General features: G+C 43.7%; 2 protein-coding genes across 2 annotated transcripts; both read left to right on the top strand.

The window, feature by feature from the left end:
* The first annotated feature begins 2,516 nt into the window (after positions 1-2,516).
* On the top strand, positions 2,517-6,733 carry orai1a (ORAI calcium release-activated calcium modulator 1a). Its single transcript, XM_080004072.1, has 2 exons — positions 2,517-2,733; positions 3,773-6,733. The coding sequence occupies exons 1-2, from the start codon at positions 2,620-2,622 to the stop codon at positions 4,316-4,318; spliced, it is 660 nt and encodes a 219-aa protein (XP_079860198.1). The 5' UTR covers positions 2,517-2,619; the 3' UTR covers positions 4,319-6,733.
* A 5,092-nt stretch (positions 6,734-11,825) lies between these two features.
* On the top strand, positions 11,826-21,561 carry LOC307233079 (histone-lysine N-methyltransferase SETD1B-A-like; the record flags this gene model as incomplete). Its single annotated transcript, XM_080004292.1, has 19 exons — positions 11,826-11,841; positions 12,097-12,233; positions 12,796-12,900; positions 12,982-13,252; positions 13,375-13,487; positions 13,644-13,905; positions 14,245-14,310; positions 15,158-15,415; positions 16,022-16,209; positions 17,233-17,350; positions 17,433-17,846; positions 18,141-18,350; positions 18,434-18,612; positions 18,968-19,188; positions 19,857-20,010; positions 20,111-20,236; positions 20,477-20,596; positions 21,092-21,229; positions 21,388-21,561. 19 exons carry the CDS (start codon positions 11,826-11,828, stop codon positions 21,559-21,561), a joined length of 3,270 nt encoding a protein of 1,089 aa, XP_079860418.1.
* Between the last annotated feature and the right edge of the window lie 174 nt (positions 21,562-21,735).

Raw genomic sequence — 21,735 nt, 5'->3', positions numbered from 1 at the left:
ACAGAGATACAGAGACTGGAAGAGTCACAGAAAGGCATAGAAGTGGACGTCCTTTGGCCACATCCCACACTGATGACCGCTTCATTGTGAACAGTGCCCTGCGGAACCAGATTATGAATGGGAGGTGAGAGGCACCCAAGTGTCACGTCAGACCATTCAAAACCGTTGACATCAGCGTGGTCTGCGTGCTAGACGACCTGCAAGGGAACCTGACCACACCACCAGGCACAGGCATCATCGTCTTGCATGGGCCAGGGAGCATTTACGCTGGACGAGGGACCAGTGGGCCTCAGTGCTGTTCTCTGATGAAAGACGATTCACATTGAGCTGAAATAATGGCCGCCAACGATGTTGGAGACATCAAGGAGAGCGCTATGCATCAGCCACTGTTGTCACCAGACGAGCCTTTGGTGGTGGTGGTGGTGGTGTTACAGTGTGGGCAGGTGTGTCTAGTCAATACAGAACTGCCCTACACTTGGTACAGTGACAAGCCCATACTACCTGAATAACATCATTAATCCAGTCATTGTGCCCCTTCATGACAACACAGGCCTCATTTAATTTTCATGGAGGACAATGCTCCAGCTCATCAAGGTTGCATCATCAGGGAACGGCTGCTGGAGACTGGGGTACCTCAAATGGAGTGGCCTGCACTTTCTCCAGACCTGAATCCCATAGAAAACCTATGGGATCAGCTGAGTCGCCGTGTAGAGGCTCGTAACTCCGTACCCCAGAACCTCAATGACCTGAGGGCTGCCCTTCAAGAAGAGTGGGGGGCCATGCCTCAGCAGACAATAAGTCGACTTGTGAACAGCATGAGACGTCGTTGTCAAGCTGTAATTGATGCTCAAGGGCACATGACAAGTTATTGAGACATTGACATTTTTTGTTGTGGTATACCCACCACTGTTGTTGGCCTTTGTTTCAATAAATTGTTTGAGATAAGGAAATGACCATTGCATGCTTCTACTTAAATGCCCTACTTTCATGATATAATATCACTGTAGTGTGAACTTTTTACATTTTCCATAAATTTCAGCCGAAAGCCAAATATCCCTAACTTTTTGTGAGGAGTGTGTGTGTGTGTGTGTGTGTATCAGCCACCACATTAAAACCACTGACAGGTGAAGTGAATAACATTGACTATCTCGTTCCAATGGCACCTGTCAAGGGGTGGGATATATTAGGCAGCAAGTGAACAGTCAGTTCTTGAAGTTATGTGTTGTAATCAGGAAAAATGGGAAAGCGTAAGGATCTGAGCCACTTTGACAAGGGACAAATTGTGATGGCTAGATGACTGGGTCAGAGCATCTCGAAAACGACAGGTCTTGTGGGGTGGTCCAGGTATGCAGTGGTTAGTACCAACCAAAAGTGGTCCAAGGAAGAATAACTGGTGACCCGCCGACATGGGTCATGGGAGCCCAAGGAAAATGTATGCGTGTGGGGAGTGAAGTCCAGCCTGTCTGGTCCAATCCCACAGAAGAGCTATTGTAGCACAAATTGTTGAAAGAGTTTATGCTGGTTACTATAGAAAGGTGTCAGACCGGTCAGAGTGCCATCGCTGACCCCTGTCCATCGCAGAAAGGTCCTACAATGGACACGTGAGGTCAGAACTGGACCATGGAGCATTGGAAGAAGGTGGCCTGGTCTGATGAATCACGTTTTCTTCTACATCATTTGGATGGCCGGGGGTAGGGTCCGATCAAGCATCTGTGGGACGTGCTGGAACAACAAGCCCGATCCATGGGGACCCCACCTCACAACTTAAATGGACTTACAGGATCTGCTGCTAACATCTTGGTGCCAGATACAACAGGACACCTTCAGAGGTCTCGTGGAGTCCAGGCCTCGACGGGTCAGAACTGTTTTGGCAGCATGAGGGGAAGCTACACAATATGGGGGTTTTAGTGTTTTGTGCCTATGTTTTCGTGTGATGCAATAACACATTATTAGTATTATATTGGTGTATTACATTGTACGATATTGCAACGTTGTTGGTGACACTCCCCCCTTGAGCTGAGTTGACAAATAGGTCCTCTGTACTGTGAAGAGGTAAAAAAGTATTTCAACATGCCTTACCAAAAAAAGGTTGTATGAACTTTGCAAAAATCTTTCAAGGTGCTTGTTTGTTTTTTTCTTTCAGTGCCCTAACTGTTTCTCAAAGAAGACGAATTGGACCTGACATTTGACCTGCCGGCAGACAAAAAATAACTACACACACACACACACACACAACACACACACACAAAAAGAATGTTGAGAGAAAATATATATTAATAATAGGGATTAATAAAGAAAGTGTTTAGCATTTCTTATCTCCTGTTATCGTATCTAATAAGAATAACGGTAATTATTTATGTAGTGTTAATAACTGTGTTATGACACAGGGTGGCAGGGTGCTGCTGTGGCTGGGCGCCGCGGTGCATTGTGGGTAAACCCCGTTTCCCCGTAGCGCCTGGACGGTCAGCTGTTGCAAGGGAGTTTTGGCCCGGGCGGGTTCCGTGTGGATTGCATGATTACACGCAGCCAGGCGCTTCAACGCTTTGTCCGGCGCGCTTCTCAACCAGGTGTACGGGTCGGCGCCGACAGCTTAAAATCAGCCGAAAAACAACTTTCCCAATGAGTTTAAACGAGCACTCCCTGCAGGCTCTGTCGTGGAGAAAACTCTATCTGAGCCGCGCAAAGTTGAAAGCCACCAGCCGCACCTCGGCTCTGCTGTCGGGCTTCGCAATGGTGAGTAGGCGTGGGCTTGTGGTGACCCCCCCCCCCCCTGGACATTGTAACCTGTTCTGTAAAGTTCACGGAGTCTTCCTTCCTCCTTAATGTTATTTCAACCCGGATATCAGTTTTGTGTCGCGCGTGATGTGAGGACATGTCAAATATCCTGGAGTGAACTGGCGCCGTGCAACAACAACGATCTATCATTTAAATTCGTCTGGAAGGAAAAAATAAAAAATAAAGCTTTTAAACGCCCATATCAACAATGTGAAAAAGTAACTCACCCCCTTAAGCTTAAACAAGTGGTTGCTCCACTTTTAACAGCGCGAACTGCCTCCCTTCATTTGACATTCACCTTTCACACCTCGGTGGAGTGCGCTCTTTGCAGAACTGCTGAGAACTCCTTGACAAATAACAGAATAACAGAAAATAGCAATAATAGAGGTGATCAGGACGGGGCAAATACTTTTTCCCAAATCACTTTAATATATATTTTGAGATAACTCCTCAATTTCTATTTTTTTTTTCTTATTGATTCACTCGTTGTAAATTAAATATTGGAACAAGCATCCACATTCAATGAAATGAACTCCACATTCACATATCAGATGGGGAGGGGGCGTGATCGCTGTGAGGCAACAGTGCTAACCAGTGAGCCACCATGCCTCCCATAAGAAGAATCCTTCATTGTCACATGCATACACATGCTTTGGATGGCGGCCAGTGAAATGTGGCCTCTGTATTTTACCCATCCTGGCTAGTCCTTCCCCTGGGGGGGGCAGCCAGGAGCAGTGGGCAGCGTTCAATGACACACCCAGGTTCCAAGTGTCCATTGCTGGTCAGATGATGAATGGCTGTTTTTAGTGGGGGTCCTTACTGATGTTAGATGGAGGAAACACAGGCAAACTCCACACAGAAAGGCTCCTAATTGGGAAATAACCCACCAACAGCACCCCAGGTGGGAATTGAACCCAGGACCACAGAATGCACTGTGCCATCGTGCCACACCTGAGCCTAACCCCGTTGATTTGTGTGACTCTGTGCTCCTTCCCAGGTCGCCATGGTGGAGGTACAGCTGGAGCAGAAGCACAGCTATCCTCCGGGGCTGCTCATCGCCTTCAGCGCCTGCACCACGGTTCTGGTGGCGGTGCATCTCTTTGCCCTGATGATAAGCACCTGCATCCTGCCAAACCTGGAGGCCGTCAGCAACGTGCACAATTTGAATTCCGTGAACGAATCCCCGCACGAGCGCATGCACCACCACATCGAGCTGGCCTGGGCCTTCTCCACGGTGATCGGGACCCTGTTGTTCCTGACCGAGGTGGTGCTCCTGTGCTGGGTCAAGTTCTTGCCCCTGGAGCACCCCAACGAGAAGAACAGCACCATCAGCTCCGGCAAGGCGGCTGCCATCGCCTCCACCTGCATCATGGTTCCCTTCGGGCTGGTGTTCATCGTGTTTGCCGTTCACTTTTACCGCACGCTCGTCAGCCACAAAACGGACCGGCAGATCCGGGAGCTGGAGCAGGTGATCCGTCTCCAGAACCAGCTGGACCACAGAGCGGAGAACGACGACCTGCAGGTCTCCGGCCACTTCCCCTGAGGCGCAGACTCTGCAATGTGATTTTCTTCTTTTTTTTTTTCTTATCACAAAACCTCATTTAACCTTTATCTGCAATCACGGATACAAGTTTCTGAATGAGTTTGAGTTTATTTGCAGTTTTTTGGGGTTGTTATTGTTGCTGTTGTCGTTCTGAGGTTTTGTTCGGGACAATTGGAAACTGCATGTTCACAGCACTTTATAAAAAAATATATTTACCTAGATTGAGGCTTGTCGGTGGAAATCAATGAGGCCTTTCATTGAGGCAGTAGAGAATCCAGTTGCTGGATCTAAGTTTTGCCGAAGCTTGTCTTCTTTTGCATCTGGACTTTAGAAACCTTGTTTAGTTTATCCTCGTTTAACTTAATCAAATTTACCGCTCAACCAAACTAGAGTTATTTTCCACCAGCCACGCCTGTCAGTTATGCGTCAAATATGTATTGAAAACTGGTGAAAGTTACAATTACAGAAGTATTATCGGACGTTCAGACATTTGTTTCCGACAAATTTAAATGTATTGATCTTACCTTTGTAGATTAAGTCTCAGATCTTGTCTCATGGTAGGAATAAACCCCTTTGACTGATTCGGGAAGAGCTTTAATATATAGACAATCATAATTTTGTCAACCATAATTGTCAGTTTGCCTTTTCCCCAATGACTGCCATCCCCACAGGGTTCAGATAAACGATGTTCTGATGAACTAAAAGATGCGACAAACTCCCCTAAATCGGTCAAATGCACCAACAGGTGTCCAGTCTTTTATAAAGAGTAATATACTGTATATTCTACTAGTCACGGCAATACTGTATTGTACAGCATGGCCCCTGCATTGCATCTTTGGTAGCTTAGACATCACAATAACAAACTGTTGTAATACTTCTATATATACAAAGATATAGAACCTTCATGTATAAAATGCTTCAACTCTCCTTATACTATATTAGAAGGTGGGTCTCAAATGTGTTTACTGTGGCTGGTTTCCAGTGAGATTTTAACAGTTAATAGATGCAGTAGAACAGTAAAAGATAGATTGTTTGTAATTTGATTATTGTGTAGCTGGCTGTTGTCCAGCAGAGTGTCTGTTACCACACTGGACATACTGTATATGTCATCATTTACCAAAAGCTTGTTCAGTTGTCGGAACCTCCATTTTTGTCGTCCCTATGAAGCAGGCTGTGTCCATAATAATTGTGTCCATATTGCAAATGTATCCGCATTTTTGCAAATTTGCTCATGATACCAAAGGCAAGCAGATGTTGTTAATTTTGTAAAATAGTGGACATTGGTCACGGTCATGTACAGTACATTTTGGAACATTTACCTGGAAGTTCTGTTTTTGACATTTTCACCGTGCCATTGGACAGTTAACATTGTGCTTCTGACGTAAGCAACATTTTGAGCAGCAGTTGTGATGTACTGTATTATTTCTTGAGGTGAAAAAGAGTATCAAACCAAAATTTGCACTTAATTTCGAAAGCACTCAAGTGCACTCAGTACCAAAAGATGCAGTAGAAGCATTCTAAAGAGTATAATGTACTAATTTTTTCTATCTAAAATACATAAAGAAAGGTATTATTTAATGGGAAAACTGATCAAACATATACGATTAAGCTTTAGATAATGTGAATTACATTTAAATATTAATGGATGAAAATATAATTCATATTTTTACCCATTTTACCCTCATGTAATGGATGCTTTTATGACTTTTTATGACTTAGTCATCCTGCCACTTCCTCATAAACATGGTTATGTGCTTTAAATGGTGAATTCTTCTCCAAAGCATGGATTTTTCTTTATTTTGTCTCGATGTAAAAGAGTGTTTTGTGAAATGTTTTGATGTTACATTTTATACTTTTTGGGGTTTACAGACTAGCTTATTTTCATGGAACCTGTATTTAGACTTTTTGGAATATACAATGGCATTTTTTGTCGTTGTCTTCTGGCACATTGTAACATTTGTTGCTTGTGAGAAACTGTCTCTCTCAAAGTGATGAAGTCATTTTATTGACGTGAAAGGGTACATTCATCGACTTTTCAATGCACAGATCTGTTATATCACTCAAAGCATATTACTGCAATTGTAATGCAAAGGTAATACAGTCAAATAGCTATGTATAGGTATGATGCAAAATTATTTATTGTAATATTTGCAGTATCACCCTTGAATATTGCAGGGGGTTTTCTTGACTACTACATGTAATCAAGACATTTTTCAAAATAGATCAAGGAAATGGTTTATTTGTATTTATATGTGGTTTATTTCTTTCACATAGCACGTTTTTGTTTTTTTTCGACAGGTGCTTTCTATTGCATCAAGTGTTTTGATTGTCTTGCTTATCTGTGATGCACTGCACTTGTAATAGCAGGAACTTCTGCCAGTTTGTTAAATAAAAATAAAACACTGCCTAAATTAATTTTGACTGGACTTTTTCTGCAGGAAAGGAGGAGAGTGAACACTACACAGAGCAGGCAAAGATCCAGAACATATGTTCAAATGCAAGTTCTTGGAAGATGTCTGTGAAAGAAATCCACTGGAAACATTATATATATATATATATATATATATATATATATATATATATATATATACACACACACAAACACACAGTATATATATATATATGAACAAATCCAAGGTTGCTGTTTATATAAACAGCAACCTTGAATTTGTTTTTATCGCCTTATCGGTATTCCCCTGCTTACACTGTTATCCTTTCATGGTGGTGTTTTCTGGAGAGATGGATGGGGGAGGATGCTTCCACAGACCGCACAGCCTGGCAGCCTCTGTGGAGACAAGCCAGATGTAAACAAATAGAACAACTCTTGTAACAACCCTAAAGGAAAGGGGAAATGTAAAATTCTATAAGGATTGTACTACAGAAGAGAGCTCCTCTTCGCCATCCATGTATAGATTAGAGAGAGGTTTTGGATTTTTCTTTCGAAGGATACTCAGCTTTTTCGCTCAATAAACTCATTCTCAATGAAACCATTCTCCGTCTGAAAGTGCCTGGAATACCCACGGTGTGGGTGTCCGTGAAACCCATGGACACCAAACTTAGATGACTCGCTACAATGACTGCTTTTACGTTTTGTTTAATAACTTCTAAACCGCTGGTCAGAAGACCACAAAATCCTTGCGTCCATGGATTCCTTGGGTCATGCCGAGTCTATTACGAATAGTGCCGCCCATTTGCATCATAATATATTTTATATTTTGAATTTTGCCCAAAACGTTTTATTTCTGACTACAAATATGGCCAAATGTTCATCAAACAGCATGTCTGGACTGCCCCAAATACAAATTATTGACTGGGCTTTTACCCCGTAGTTTGACCACAATTCATTTTCAACAGTTTGTTTGTTTGTTTTTCTTAATGAAACCTCTTCATAAACTCACAACCTGGAGAACGTTCCCACCTCTTCTCCTTTTCAAAGTTTACAAAAAATGTCTATTTTACATAATCTGCACGTAGAACGTAGTTGTCAGCCAATCATTACAAAAGAATGCAACTGAAACAACAGCAACAACAAAAGCAACAACAAAGACAACAAAAACAACAATAAAAGTGACTCCAACCACAGTGGCAACAACAGCAACAGCAACAGAAAACAACAACAGCAGCAGCAACAACAGCCACAGAAACAACAACAATGGCAGCAGCAACATCGACACCAGCAGCAACAACAGCAGCAACGCACAAAGACGCAAAGACGTCACCGGAACCGGAAGTGGTAGCTCTCACCAGAACTAGAAAGGTCACTCAGAGTTAGAGATGGTTAAGTCGGGTTATAAGGTTATGTTAAGTTGAGGTATAAGGTAAGCGAGCGTTAAGTTTAGGTATAAGGTTAGCAGCAGCAACGACAACACCAGTTAAGGTATAAGGTGAGCGGCACCAAGAACAGCACCAGCAGCAGCAGCAGCAGCAGCAGCAACAACAACACCAGCAGTGACAATACCAGCAGCAGACAACAGCAGCAACAAAAACAGCGACAGCAGCAGTAACAGTAGCAGCAACAGCAACAGCGCACAAGCGAAGACGTCACCGAGACCGGAAGTGGTAGCTCTCACCAGAACCAGAAATCTACTCATCTGTATTGAGTCAACAGTGTGTACATCTCATCTCAACGAAGTAAAGCACAGCAACGACGTCACCGGAACCGGAAGTGGTAGCCCTCACCGGAAACGGAAATTTCAACTGTGTGCACCATCTCATCTTAATCCAGTCACGGTCCTTTACTTAGCGTCCCTAAGTTACGGGTGAAGTTGTCAATCAGACCCCGGGAGGGAGATCCTTTTGACTCTCTCTCTCTCCGAAAACACACCCTTGTTATGATCCTCTAACTGTAATATCACAACAGAAACAACCACAGCAACAGAAATAGCAGCAGCAGCCACAGCAGCAACACAAACACCAGCAGCAACAACAGCAAAACCAAAGCAGGAGCAACAACAGCAACACACACGTGAAGACCTCACCGGAACCGGGAATGTGGTGGCTCTCACCGGAAAAGTCACTCAGGTTAGAGATGTTAGAGATGATGAGTTGGGTACAAAGTTAGAGATATTTAAATTAGGGTACAAGGTCAGAGATGGTTAAGTTTAGGTATAAAGTTAGCAGCAGCAATGACAACACCAGTTAAGGCATAAGGTTAGCAGCACCAACAACAACACCAGCAGCAATAACAAAACTAGCGGCTACTGTACCAGCAGCAACAATAGCAGCAGCAAAAACAGCAGCAACAGCAGCAGCAACAGCGCACAAGCGAAGACGTCACCGGAACCGGAAGTGGTAGCTCTCACCGGAACCAGAAATCTCCTCATCTGTATTGAGTCAACAGCGTGTACCATCTCATCTCAACGAAGTAACGCACAGCAAAGACGTCACCAGAACCGGAAGTGGCACTATGGCAATCGTATAACTTTCAATAGCGATATGTCATTCTCCGCCATTTTTTATTTAGTCCAAAATCTGTTTTCCGTAACTCAAATTTACAAATTTGGTCCAAATAAACAAAATGGCCACCACCAGCCAATCAAATTGCAGCATCAATTACACAGCGATAGCAATGGCTGATCTGCATTCAATTTGATGGTCATATGCACCAATGTACCTACCCTTACTCTGTCAAATGTGTGTTGACAATGTACTGCAGCAATGCGGATATTCTCAATTGGTAAAAGAAGCAACTACAGTAAATACCACTTGAATCGATCATGTACATCAAAGATTTTTACCATGCATTGTAATGCCCAACAAACTTCAGCTACCACGACAGTATTGTAATTAATACTTTTCCATGATAATTGCTGTTTCCATAATTTGGGGGGGCACATTAGAGAAGGGCATTCAATATTTGTCCCATTTGCAATTAATTAAGCATTATCTTTTGTTTTTTGTAAAGCTACATTTAAACTACAACTGATATATGAAGTGCTCTTAGATACGCAGTTACTTGGATGGATAAAATGCAGAGAAATGCATTTTGTTGACTCAGTACTTGTACTCTGTGCGATGACAATATGTAGAATCTAGTCGAATCATTTCTGTATACAGTTCACTTGTTTGAAAGACACCACCTCGGGGGACAGGCCGCCCGCCGATGGCGGACTGACTATTGCTGGCGCGCCAATGGGATGGGCCCCTATCGGCCACTGGGCCCCTGGGCAGCTGCACCGGTTGAACCCTCGGTACTCCCATCATGATTCCCAAGAAAACCTTAAGACATTTTTTTTATTTTTGCCCGCAAATTTCCCGTGAAGAATTTCACAAAGGCGTCCCTTCTTCCCTTCTGGTTTCCTTCAGCTCATTCCCTCATTAGTCCCTCAGTTTAAATACCAGTCCACTTCCCTTTGTTCCCTGCTAGATTGTTTCTTGCATTACGCTGAGCTTTCCCGTAACTAATTCCTAATTCCGCTCCGAATCTCTGCCAGTTCCCTGCTGTCGCATAAGTTTGCCTTCTCTAACTGAGGTCCTGGTTTTGACCCCTGCCTGTTTTTTCTTTGGCATAAACCTTGTGGACTTTGACTTCAAACCTGATTGTTTTTGTGTCGTGCTTATAGGTTCACATGTATTCTGAGTCAGTGAGCATAACCACCATCACTGGTGAAGCTACGAAATGTTCGTAACGGTTTAAGATCCAGTTTAGGTTATTAACTTAATTATTGTTTATTTCAGTTGATCCCATTGTTGCCATTGGTGCAATTGCTGCGACAAACCTGAACCTGTGCATTGTTGCCTGCAGCTCTATTTATTAGGCATCAGGTGTACCACCGGCCAGCCTCTGCCCGGTCCGTCGGGACATTTAAAATACAATTTGGTTGTTGAAGCCTGTGATTAACGTATCACCAGCCCACTACCAGAAGATAATTGGATTAAACAAAGCACAGCGTATTAAAACTCATAAATATATACACTTCTGAGGACAACTGGCACGCACCAGAGTAGGTTCTACAAAATATAAACACAATAACACCACTGTCAGAATTTATAGATATTTCAGAGATATGAATGTATAGAAACTTCCTGAATTACATTTCACTGGATATATATATGAAAGTATGTATATGTATGTGACGAATAAACCTCTTGAATCTTGAATTATAATTACTGATAACAATAACCATGTGTGTTTGAAAATATTTTCATTCTTTTTGTATTTTTGGTATAGACCACTACACACAAATAATTTCATTATATATCCTCCACAATGAAACCAGTTAAACCACTTACCTTAGTTGATTTACTTATAGGTTTATAAAATACATTATTATTATAAAGGAAGATTTCCGTTGATTTACAAAGAGCCATAAAATTATGACGTTCCTCAAAATGGATCAATAATCATGATAAATAATTGTGACCACAATGTTGACTAAAATAATCGTGTTTATCATTTCAGCCATACTCATGCAGCCCTGCTTCAGAATGATAACTGCCGTTAGTTGCGGTGTAGGAAACCCCCCCACGGTTGCAAACACCGCCCGATCCACAAATGAACTTCTGCAGTCACAAAACACAATGGAGAGCCAAAGCACACACTCGTCCATTGAACTTTAACGAAGGGCCGACTACCCTGGACCCTGCTTACTGCTTGGCACCTCACTTGTAATAATGGCATTCAACTGAATGAAACATAATTATTATTATTATTATTATTATTATTATTATTATTATAAGAAGAAGAAGAAGAAGAAGAAGAAGAAGAAGAAGAAGAAGAAGAAGAAGAAGAAGAAGAAGAAGAGGAAGAATTTTATTATTCATTTGTTTTATTTAATTTATTTTTATTTTTATTAGTTTTTACAAAACCGTTAGGTCCGTTGTCCCTTCATTTTCATTTCGGCGGAAGGATCTATTTCTCGCTAGTAATGGCACTGAATTGAATAACGCTCACCTGTCGCGGAAGGATCTATTCCTCGCCAGTAATGTGGTCTCGCCGTCGGACGCGGAAGGATCCGGGAGCGCACCTAAGCCGGGCCATCTCTTGCGAACACTGAAAAGACCTCAAATGAGAGCGGCAGCATGTAGGCTCATCAAAGGATGGAACTTTAATGCAGGTTCGGTCACTGGACGTTATTGAATGTGTTCATGTGCCTGATCCTTCTGTATTTTCTCCCCAAACCGCTCCAAACCGTCAGGTGTCTGAGAGAGGGATGCAGGTGATGCTCTCCATCACCTGGTGGGGCGTGTTGCAATGGAGGCCCGTTGATGTGACATGTTTTCGTTTTGTTGTTTTGTAAGGTGATCATTTTACATCTGTGTTGTCTTGTATTTTCTAGGTTTGCTGAGTGTGATGGAAAGCGATCAACAGACAGCACCTCAAATCTGGACAAGTTGCAAACTCATCATAGACCCATTGCTGACGAATGGATTTCACAAAGTTTACCGTTTTGACGGACAGCATTTTAACATACCCGTAAGACTTTCGTTTCATTTGTTGTTGTTTTAACGAAACAAAAATGTTTTCCGACATAATATGATTAATAATGTGTTTTCAATATATTATAGAATATAGTCTATTAGTGACGAGCTGTTATATGTTGGAAAGAGTTATTTATTACTATTATTATTATTATTATTATAATTATGAGTAGTAGTAGTAGTAGTAGTAGTAGTAGTAGTAGTAGTAGTAGTAGTTGTAGTAGCAGTAGTATTAGTAGAAGCAGTAGTAGTAGTAGTAGTATTTATTATTATTATTAACCATATTTATTACAGAAAAAATATAATTCAGTAATGAAATACACTCAATGGTTGAAAAAGTACAGGTATTTTGTAATCCATTTTATATATATATATATATAATGGATTACATTACAAAATCTATATTACCATGTATTGCTGAATTTATGTGTATTCCTTACATACTGTATATTCACATGATATATTACATTATATCTTTCAACACATGTTTGTTTCACAAGAGTATTCCCACAAGTAATAATGGTGCTTTCCACATTAAAACTGAGCCTGTCTTCCAGGTTCGGGACCTAGGGGTGTTTCCAGTGAACGCAGTCCGAGATCCCAGAATCTGTCGCCTGTGGAGCGGATCTAAAATCAATGACTTCACAGTTCCCAAATTTAAGGTGCAAAATTAATCGAGATAATGACCATTCACATGAAAGTGAACGTGACGACGTGACGGAGACGCTTGCCTTGTGTTTCAGGTCGATGAATGCTATGTTGGGCCCATTCCTCCCAAAGAAGTTACGTTCGTCAGGTTAAATGACAATGTAAAGGAGGGCTTCTTGACTGACATGTGTAATAAGTACGGCCATGTCGACGAGGTGGAAATATTTTACAACCCCAAGAGCAAGAAGCACTTGGGAATTGGAAAAGTTGTTTTCGACACAGTCAAAGCCGCAAAAGATGCTGCTCAGCACCTTCATCAAACTTCTGTGATGGGGAACATTATTCATGTGGAAATTGATCCAAAAGGTACGACTTTAGAAATGCTCTTTTGTGTTTTTAAAGTATGGTTTCATATGATATCATATTCTTATATCGTATTGCCTTCCAACCTTATACTTACCCAACCATAAATTGAAACCCTCCTTCAGGCGCCAACAGGCAGCGATACCTCCAGCTCCTTTTCGATGGGCTCTGTGATCCTTGGACGTTGCCAGTGGGTAGCGATGAAGAAACCCTTCAAAGGTTTATTGACAAGCTGTCGGTAATGTGGTTCTTTGTCTTCTTACCTTTTAGCATTTGTGATATTATTGAAATGGTTTTTACATATCTACTACCCAATTGTGTTTGCTTTGTGTTAAGTAATGGCACCATTATAACAATCGTTTGAATGGGGTTTTTTTTGTCCTGTTTCCTTCAGGGTTGCAAACCTACAGAGAGAGAGGCTAGCATTTCCAGCCCTTCCAGCATTTGTACATCTCTCTCTCTGGACACAGCCTACTCCAGTATTTGGCAGGATACACCATACAGCTTTGGGTTGACGCCACAATCTCAGGGAACCCCTCGTACTCCTTGCCTCTCTGGGACGCCTCTGTCCCAAGACTCTTGCTACTCCAGTCTGCAGGCCACTCCGGTCCACCAGGGGGAGCAGTCCATCCTCAGTGTTCACACGCTGTCGAGACGTGAAGTCTACTCTCGCAAACGAGCAAGGCATTTTGGAAGACGGCATAATAGCTCTGACATCAGCTTCATTGTGAAACACCTCCAACCGCAACATTTCCTGCCCGACCAGATGACAGGTGCAGGTCCCAGCCTGCGGCCTGCCTTGTGCAGTCAGAACACAATCTCCTCTGACGGTCACCACACAGAGACTTCCCTTCCTGAGTGCAGTGAGGTTCCAACTACATCCCTTAATGTGAACATCAGCTCTCCTATTATCTTGAGCATTAATGTCGCAGCTGAGAAGGGGCCTGTCTACCAATCACGTGTAACAGAGTTACCAGCGTCCCCTGTCGATGCAGCTCGTGAAGGCCTACATCCAGAGCTCGAGAGCCTGGACTCCCGTATTGAGATGTTGCTGAACAAGAGTAAGAGTGCCGACGGCTCCTGTTTTGATGATGGCAGTTTGGAGGCTGCTGGGGCTGCAGAGAACTTTCCAGCCTCTGACTTAAATTCCCTTTACGGAACACCAGGCCTTGATGGATCGCCACCAATCAGCAAAAAGCCATCCTCCCCCGATGGTCTTGTGGATGTTAGTCCGACGCCTCTCCCTGACACTGAAGAGGAGGAGACCGTCCAGGCAGTTGCTTCACTTTTAAGAGTCACCACATCACCTCTCTTCAAACATATGGAAAGGAGGGTAAATGGAAATCAGGCCTCCAAGGGGACCGATAAGAAAAGGCCCTATTCATTTTCATGTCCTAAGGTAACACAAATTCCAAACATTCTGTAGTGTAAGTAATTGTGGCAATAGTATAAAAGTAGTACTAGCAGGTTATCTTGTTATTATGTGTGGCCCTGTTTCAGTCCTTATTTGGTCGTGTTTCTTTCCACCCTAACAGGAGCATCATGCACCAAATGAGGAGACGGAGACCCTCAAAAGGAAATCTGCTGCTTTCATATCAATTGGACCCTCCTCCATGCCACAGCACCCTCCTCTGCCCTTGTTCCGTGGTTCCTGCCAGCTTCCTCCCCCCAGACCCCTTACTTCCGATTTGTCTGGACACTCTCCTTTGCCGGTCCATCCTTTCACTTTTCCCATTCCCTCCATTCCTCCGCCTATTCCACCTTTCTCAGTCCATCTGCCCATTAATTTCCCCCCTCCTGGCTGGATCCCACCGCCAGTTCTGTGCTCCAGCATTACTGTACCGCCTCCATCTATTCCTCCACCTCTGCCTCCAACTTCTTTGCTTGGACCCCCGCATCCCCTAATAGCTCCACCTGTTGTGCATCCCTACCCTTCACACAGGCAACCTGCCGAGCCCTTGGACAAGGAGAATCTTCTGAGGCAGGCCAGCGCGTCCTTTGTTTACAGGCCACCCTGGCCTAGTTTACCTTTAGCCCAGTTCAACCCCTTTGTGCCTCCACCCGGGTACGTGCCTGTGAGGGAGAATCCCCACAAGGCCACAATGGACAAGGTTTTGGAAGTGATCGTGGAGGAGCTGAAGTCAATCATTAAGAAGGACATTACACGTAGAATGATTGAAGGAACAGCTTTCAATGCATTTGATGAGTGGTGGGGCTGCCAAGAACATAAGGCAAAAGTGAGTTTGCCAGCTCATGTGCACACTGTTTTTTTTCACTGGAATTTTCACTGGCTTAGTTTTGGCCAACCCAAACTAAGCCTTATCTTATATCTTGTATATCTTCTTTCATGCTTTTTATTATTTCCAAGGTGGCTGAGTCTCCTTCTAAAGCCAGACTGGGAAGAATGGATGAGAAGGCCAAACCAATCAATCCCCTCAGACCGATAATTGGCCGCCATGAATCGATTCCGCTGCCCTCCTTCAAGGTCGCACCAAGGCCTCAAAGCTTAGTGAATGCTACTTGATCTTGACTTTTGATTATGCCTGTGTTGTTACTTATATTATTGTGGGCTTGATGTAGGTTAAAAGGAAAGGAGCCAGTGGTGCTTGCCGTTCAGAAGGCCTAGAAAACACAGCCTCTGCACATCAAAAAGAATATCAGATCGAAAATCCAGGTCAGTGGTCTTCAAAAAGTTTCATTGCCTGAAGTGATTTTATGAACAGTGACTGCAGTTTTGAGTGTCTACTTTGTTTACTTTTCACATGACCTTAGAACTGGAAAAGGGGAGCGATAGAGCAGAACAGCCATCTGAGGATTTATCAGGAGCTGGTTGTCCAACCCTGAAACGCCGACACGCCCGACCGATTCAGCTGGAGAGCGACGATGATGAAGCCAGTGAAGACGGCGACACGCAGCAGGAAGCGGACATTACACCCGACAAAGAGGAGGCTTCGACGGCAGTAAACAATGCTACTCAAGTCCAGGTCAAAGAGACTTTGCTTCATAGCCACTTTAATAATCGTAAGAAGTAAAGTAACAAGTCAAGTGCTTTAATGTCATTTCAAAAGTACAGGACTAGCGGTGGGAATCGCAGAGTAACTCACGATACGTTACTATCACGATACGTTGACCACGATAATGATGGTGTCACGATACAGTGATTCTGCGATACTCGATACATTGCAAGACAATTCATCTACGATACATCACGATACCTGTGTAACTGAAGAAGAAAAAATACCACTAAAAAGGCAAAAAGTAGGATGTATTAATGCAGCGTGGTGTCAGTTTCACAGATTTTGACAACTGAGCTGAAACAATGTACGAATAATGTAATCTATATAAAATACTCAATTGATCAATACTCAATTGTTATATTAAAGCTTAAAACAATATGAGACACACATAAATAAATACGTCAATAAATAAATATGCCTATGAAATAAATCCTGAAATAAAGAAACAACGCAATGAATGTATAAATAGATATAGATATAAATATATAAATGAGGAAATTTAGTTAAATAAATAAACCCTTTCCTTTTCGTTTATTTTTAAAGGACATTTTTTTTTCAGATTCAGAGCCGGCGAAGAGATAGCATAGACAGCGAGACGTACCATAAACCAATCATTGCACTTCAGAGTAAAACACAGCACGCAACTGTCTCGTCTATCATCTTTTCACCGCAACCCTGCATCGAGATGGCAGTAAAACTGTTTCACTATGATGGTTGAATTCTGCAATTAATCCGCGGTTCAAGTGTGTCCGGAACTGTCGGGGGCAATCCATACGGATATCGGATCATCTAGGTTCCACTACACCACTAGTTTAGAGCACCAGCAAATTTTAATAACAATATCGATATTTGGCGCCAGTGTTAGGAAAAGGTATCGCAAGAGGAAGTATGATGATATATTCCGGTATCAATATTTTGTCCCACCCCTACACAGGATGTAATTGTTTGATTTTGTGCATCCCATAGTTTGACATAGAGGATCATGATGTGCAGGGGGCTGATGAGGCCGTGCAAAGACCGGAACGCACAGGGGTCCAGGTGATCACCTCCAAATCTGCTGATGCAATGCACTACTCAGACAGCGGTATGTTAGAAATCATGTTATCCCGCCGTTGTACCAAGCTCTTTTAGATGAAAATACTAATTTCTTATTTCTTTGATTGAAGAGTTTCTGTCAGATGCGACAAGCAGCTCCTCAGAGGAGAGCGAATGCTCCTCCCACTTCGACTCCTGCGAGTCCTCCTCCTCAGCCGGCACTGAGGTCTCATCCGACGACGACAGCAGCTCTGAAGAGGACGAGTTCACGGAGGAGGACAGGAGCGAGGAGTGCATAGTGATATCCTCAGATGAGGAGTCGATGGAGCTCGAGGCCCCGGCCACCCCTTTGGCCCCACTCACCCCGGGTGCGCAGCTGGAACTAACCATGCAGGAATGGTTGGTGGGGGGGCTTAGAACACGTCTGGAAGAAGACCAGTGCTTAGGCTGTGTGCAGGACCCCGGTGCTCTGGACCCAGTGATGGCGATCCAAACCAACGGGAACCAGGATCTACTGAGGCCCCCATCACCAATAGGAATCCAAGGTTAAATGTTTTGAAATCTTTAATCTTTATGTCTGGGTGAACTACAATTTACGACTTATGAATGGCATTTCAGCTTGTTTTCCATGAAAGTTACTTGTTATAGAATATTAGCATGTTATAACCATGTTAGGAAAGTAATTTAAGATGTTAAAATGTTTAGCTGAATATCTTACATTTGACTTATTTCAGAGGTTGCGATCAAAACATACGGTATATGCACAATTATGAAAGATATGCTGAAAATGCATGGACACCAGTATTCATTTTTTTATTCCCTGTGATTTATGGCTGTAGTCAGGGAGCCTTTTGATTTGGAGATGGAGAGCCCGGAATGGGTGGGGGGGTCTCTTTTGAGGCCCCTCACCCCCACTGGCTCCCTGGAAGACAGCGATCCTGATCTGCTGCTTGCGGACAAGCCGTTGCCTCCTGCCGCAAAGTCGGTGGAGCGGCCACGCACGCCAGGCCGGGGGGGCGCAGCCCTTTCGGATGGCGAGAACTCTGAAAGTGAGCTCTTCTCCCTCCCTCCGGCGAGTCCCGCCTCCGATCTGTTCCCTGCCGCGATTCACGCCCCGTATCCCACGTACCAGGACATGCCGAAAACACCCGGAACAGAGGAGAGGAGTGGATGGACCCCGTTCGGCTCCGCAAGATGTCCTGCCACGCCCGGCAGAGACACAAGTCCTTCAGCAGGAAGCAGGGTGATGAGTCCTCCTCTCAGCAGCCCGCTCCCACTCCCACTCCCACTCCCATCCCTGTCCAACAACCCGTACATCAAGACCCCAAAGACCCCAGGGAGGGACATGCACCTTCACTGTAGAGCTGCAGTTTGCAGGAAGAGAAGAAATACAGTGCCGCCCCTATCGCGCGATGACTTCCTGGGAGGTTCTCCCATCATGGTTTCCTGTCCCTGCAGCCTCTCCGACTCTTCTGCAGAGACTCCCGTACCAAAAGGCGCTCGGATCGGTGCAGGGGCCGCGTCCAAGCCCCTGCAGGGGCTGGAGAATATGCCGGGGCTCCTGCATGAGGAGAATCGGCGGGGTCCGGAGAGGGCCCTGCTGAGGACAGAGCAGCGGAGGTGGAGGCGACAGAGGATGAGGAGGAGGAGAAGGTGGATGCGTCAGAGGCGACGGCAGACGATGGCTGCTCCCTCCCCCGGATCTCCCCCTTGGTCCCGGTCACAGTGCGAGGAGACCAACATCCTCCACGATGTTTGGAGTGAAGGCCTAGATGAGGAGGATGAACAGCTTCTGCAGGCCATGTATGAGAGGCTGCTACGGGAGGACAGTGGGTGTGGGTGGCTCAGTGACACCCGCTGGATTCCTCACCCTCATATCCTTTTTAAGTGGTGGGTCTGTAGACTAATTAAAAAAGACCGTCCGAATCTAAATGTTACTGGATTGGTCAGGTCAGAGGTCATGTGTGCAGATGGTTTGATGGCACGACCTTATCCGGATGAGTTACTCCTTATTCTTGCACCTTCTTTTGAGACTTATTTTGAGTTTTTAAATATTATCAAAACATTGAAAATCTCAATAAGCTGCTATGTGTAAGTAGACTGTAGCGAAAACCTGAATTAACCATCAGTTCACAAGAAGAAATGTGTTCTATTGTGTTTAATACAAAACAATTTATTTTATACTTCCGCTCAATACGGAGGGTTGTTGGGTCTGATTTTTTACATATTAATTTAAAGCACACAAATCAACTCATTCATACATAATCTAAGCAAGCAGTATCCCAAAATTATTTTTGAAGTAAAAGACTCAACAATTAAGATCAAGAGTAATATATGAGTTAGTTTTGGCTCCATATTATTGGTCAATTTGTCAATATAGATGAGAGATGTATTTATATAATGTTCAGAGTGTGGTAATACCATGCTCTGAGTGGAACATTTCAACCAGAAAACAGTAGAAGTACGTGTACAAGATCAGATTAGCTCGATGCTGAGTCGAAGGCAGCGTTGCATGTTATGAACTCCTTCACCCCTCCACCACTGACCAGAATCAGACCAGAGAAGAATGAAGAACACGATGCGTGGCCGGGGAGTCATGTGACTGGCTCCGCCCGCAGCGAGGGCTTCTACAAAATCAGCAGGAGGGATAAAATGAAATACCTCAATGACACGCAGCTGACCTTGGAGCCTCCGTCTGCAAGCACTCAGGTAGTACTGGATACCAACAGGATTATAGTATTTGTTCCCTCGGTTAGGGCATTAAATTCCTAATAAGGGCAGATTGGATCAAAGTTCTGCGTTTACCCAGAGATCATGCACCTCAGCCAGCCAGCAGACCTCTCTGCGGGCCGGGTCCGACTTCAGGTCAGAACAGCGCCGCCTGCTGTCCTTTTTCAGCTGTGACAGTGACCTGGTCAAGTTCAACCAGCTCCAGGTTAGTTCCTCACCGATACCGAGACAAGTTGCTCTACAAATAGTAAGGCGCCATGTAACATCTCTCAAAATAACCCTAACGTTAATCCCTAACAAAGCCAACGTTGGTAAACTACATAGGTCGTTCAATTTTCATTATTAATATAATCGTTATTGACTGACTGGCTTGTTTTTTTTTTATGCGTTAATGTGGTGACACTGTTTACTTAGAGATGAACCTTTCCTTCTCTATGTCCATCAGTACCGCAAGAAAATGATCCGTTTCTGCCGCAGTCACATCCACGACTGGGGCCTCTTTGCCATGGAGCCCATAGCAGTTGACGAGATGGTAATCGAGTACGTGGGCCAGACCATCAGACAGGTCCGACAAAGATCAATCACTTTGGTGTTGAAAAAAATATATAAAAGTGAACATAATATAAAACATAAATATAAAACATGTGAAACATAAATATAAAGGTGAAAAATAACACTCACATTGCGTTCTTATATATGACGATACTTCAAGGTTTCTTTTGTAACTGCTCAGTAGCCAATAGGAGAGGACCACGCTCGGCAGCCACCCAGCTGTGGAATTGTATCACTTTATATTGAAAAAAAGCATTGATGTTGTTTTGTTCCACATTCAGGACATAAAAGGTGCAATTGCAGTTGAGCCTAAAAAGAATTGCGGTGGAAACAGAAATAAACGTTTCTTTCTCTAGGATCTTTTAAGGGACAAAAACATGAATAGCTGTGTTGCCTTTTCAGTCAATCGCTTTATTCCATCTGCCGTTGAATGTGATGACTATGAACATGTTACATTTCACGAGTTTCTTCACACAAAGCGGGGGCTCTCCGTTCCGTGTCCTCTCAGGTCATCGCCGACATGCGGGAGAAACGCTACGAGGACGAGGGCATCGGGAGCAGCTACTTGTTCCGGATCGATCAGGATATTATCATCGATGCCACCAAGTGTGGGAATTTAGCCAGGTTCATCAACCACAGCTGCAATGTGCGTGGCAGCCAGCGAGGCGATACAGAACTGTCATAATCTGTGCTTTAAAGAAAATGATATATATTTTTTAACAAATTTAGTTCTGTAATTCCATTTCTAAGATCATTTATTGTTATACTCACTCAAATGTTGCGTGATGTCATGTTGCGTTTCAGCCTAACTGCTATGCTAAAATCATCACGGTGGAGTCCCAAAAGAAGATAGTGATCTACTCCCGACAGCAGATCAGCATCCATGAAGAGATCACGTACGACTACAAGTTTCCCATTGAGGATGAGAAGATCCCCTGTCTGTGTGGAGCAGAGGGCTGCCGGGGAACCCTGAACTAGTCCCAGATAATGGTCGCATCCATGTTGGTGATATAGGACAGGATAAACGTGACGACTATTTGAAGCAGTGCAAGCTTTAAATGTGAACCAAAGAGCAATTTTAATGGATGATGACATCACAGATGTCATGGTCAATCCTGTATTTTTTTACATGCGATGACTATGAAGAAATAT

The sequence above is a fragment of the Zeus faber genome (genome assembly GCF_960531495.2).
Source record: "Zeus faber genome assembly, chromosome: 7".
NCBI classification, from domain to species: Eukaryota; Metazoa; Chordata; class Actinopteri; order Zeiformes; family Zeidae; genus Zeus; species Zeus faber.
This window is presented reverse-complemented; position numbering and strand designations above follow the sequence as displayed.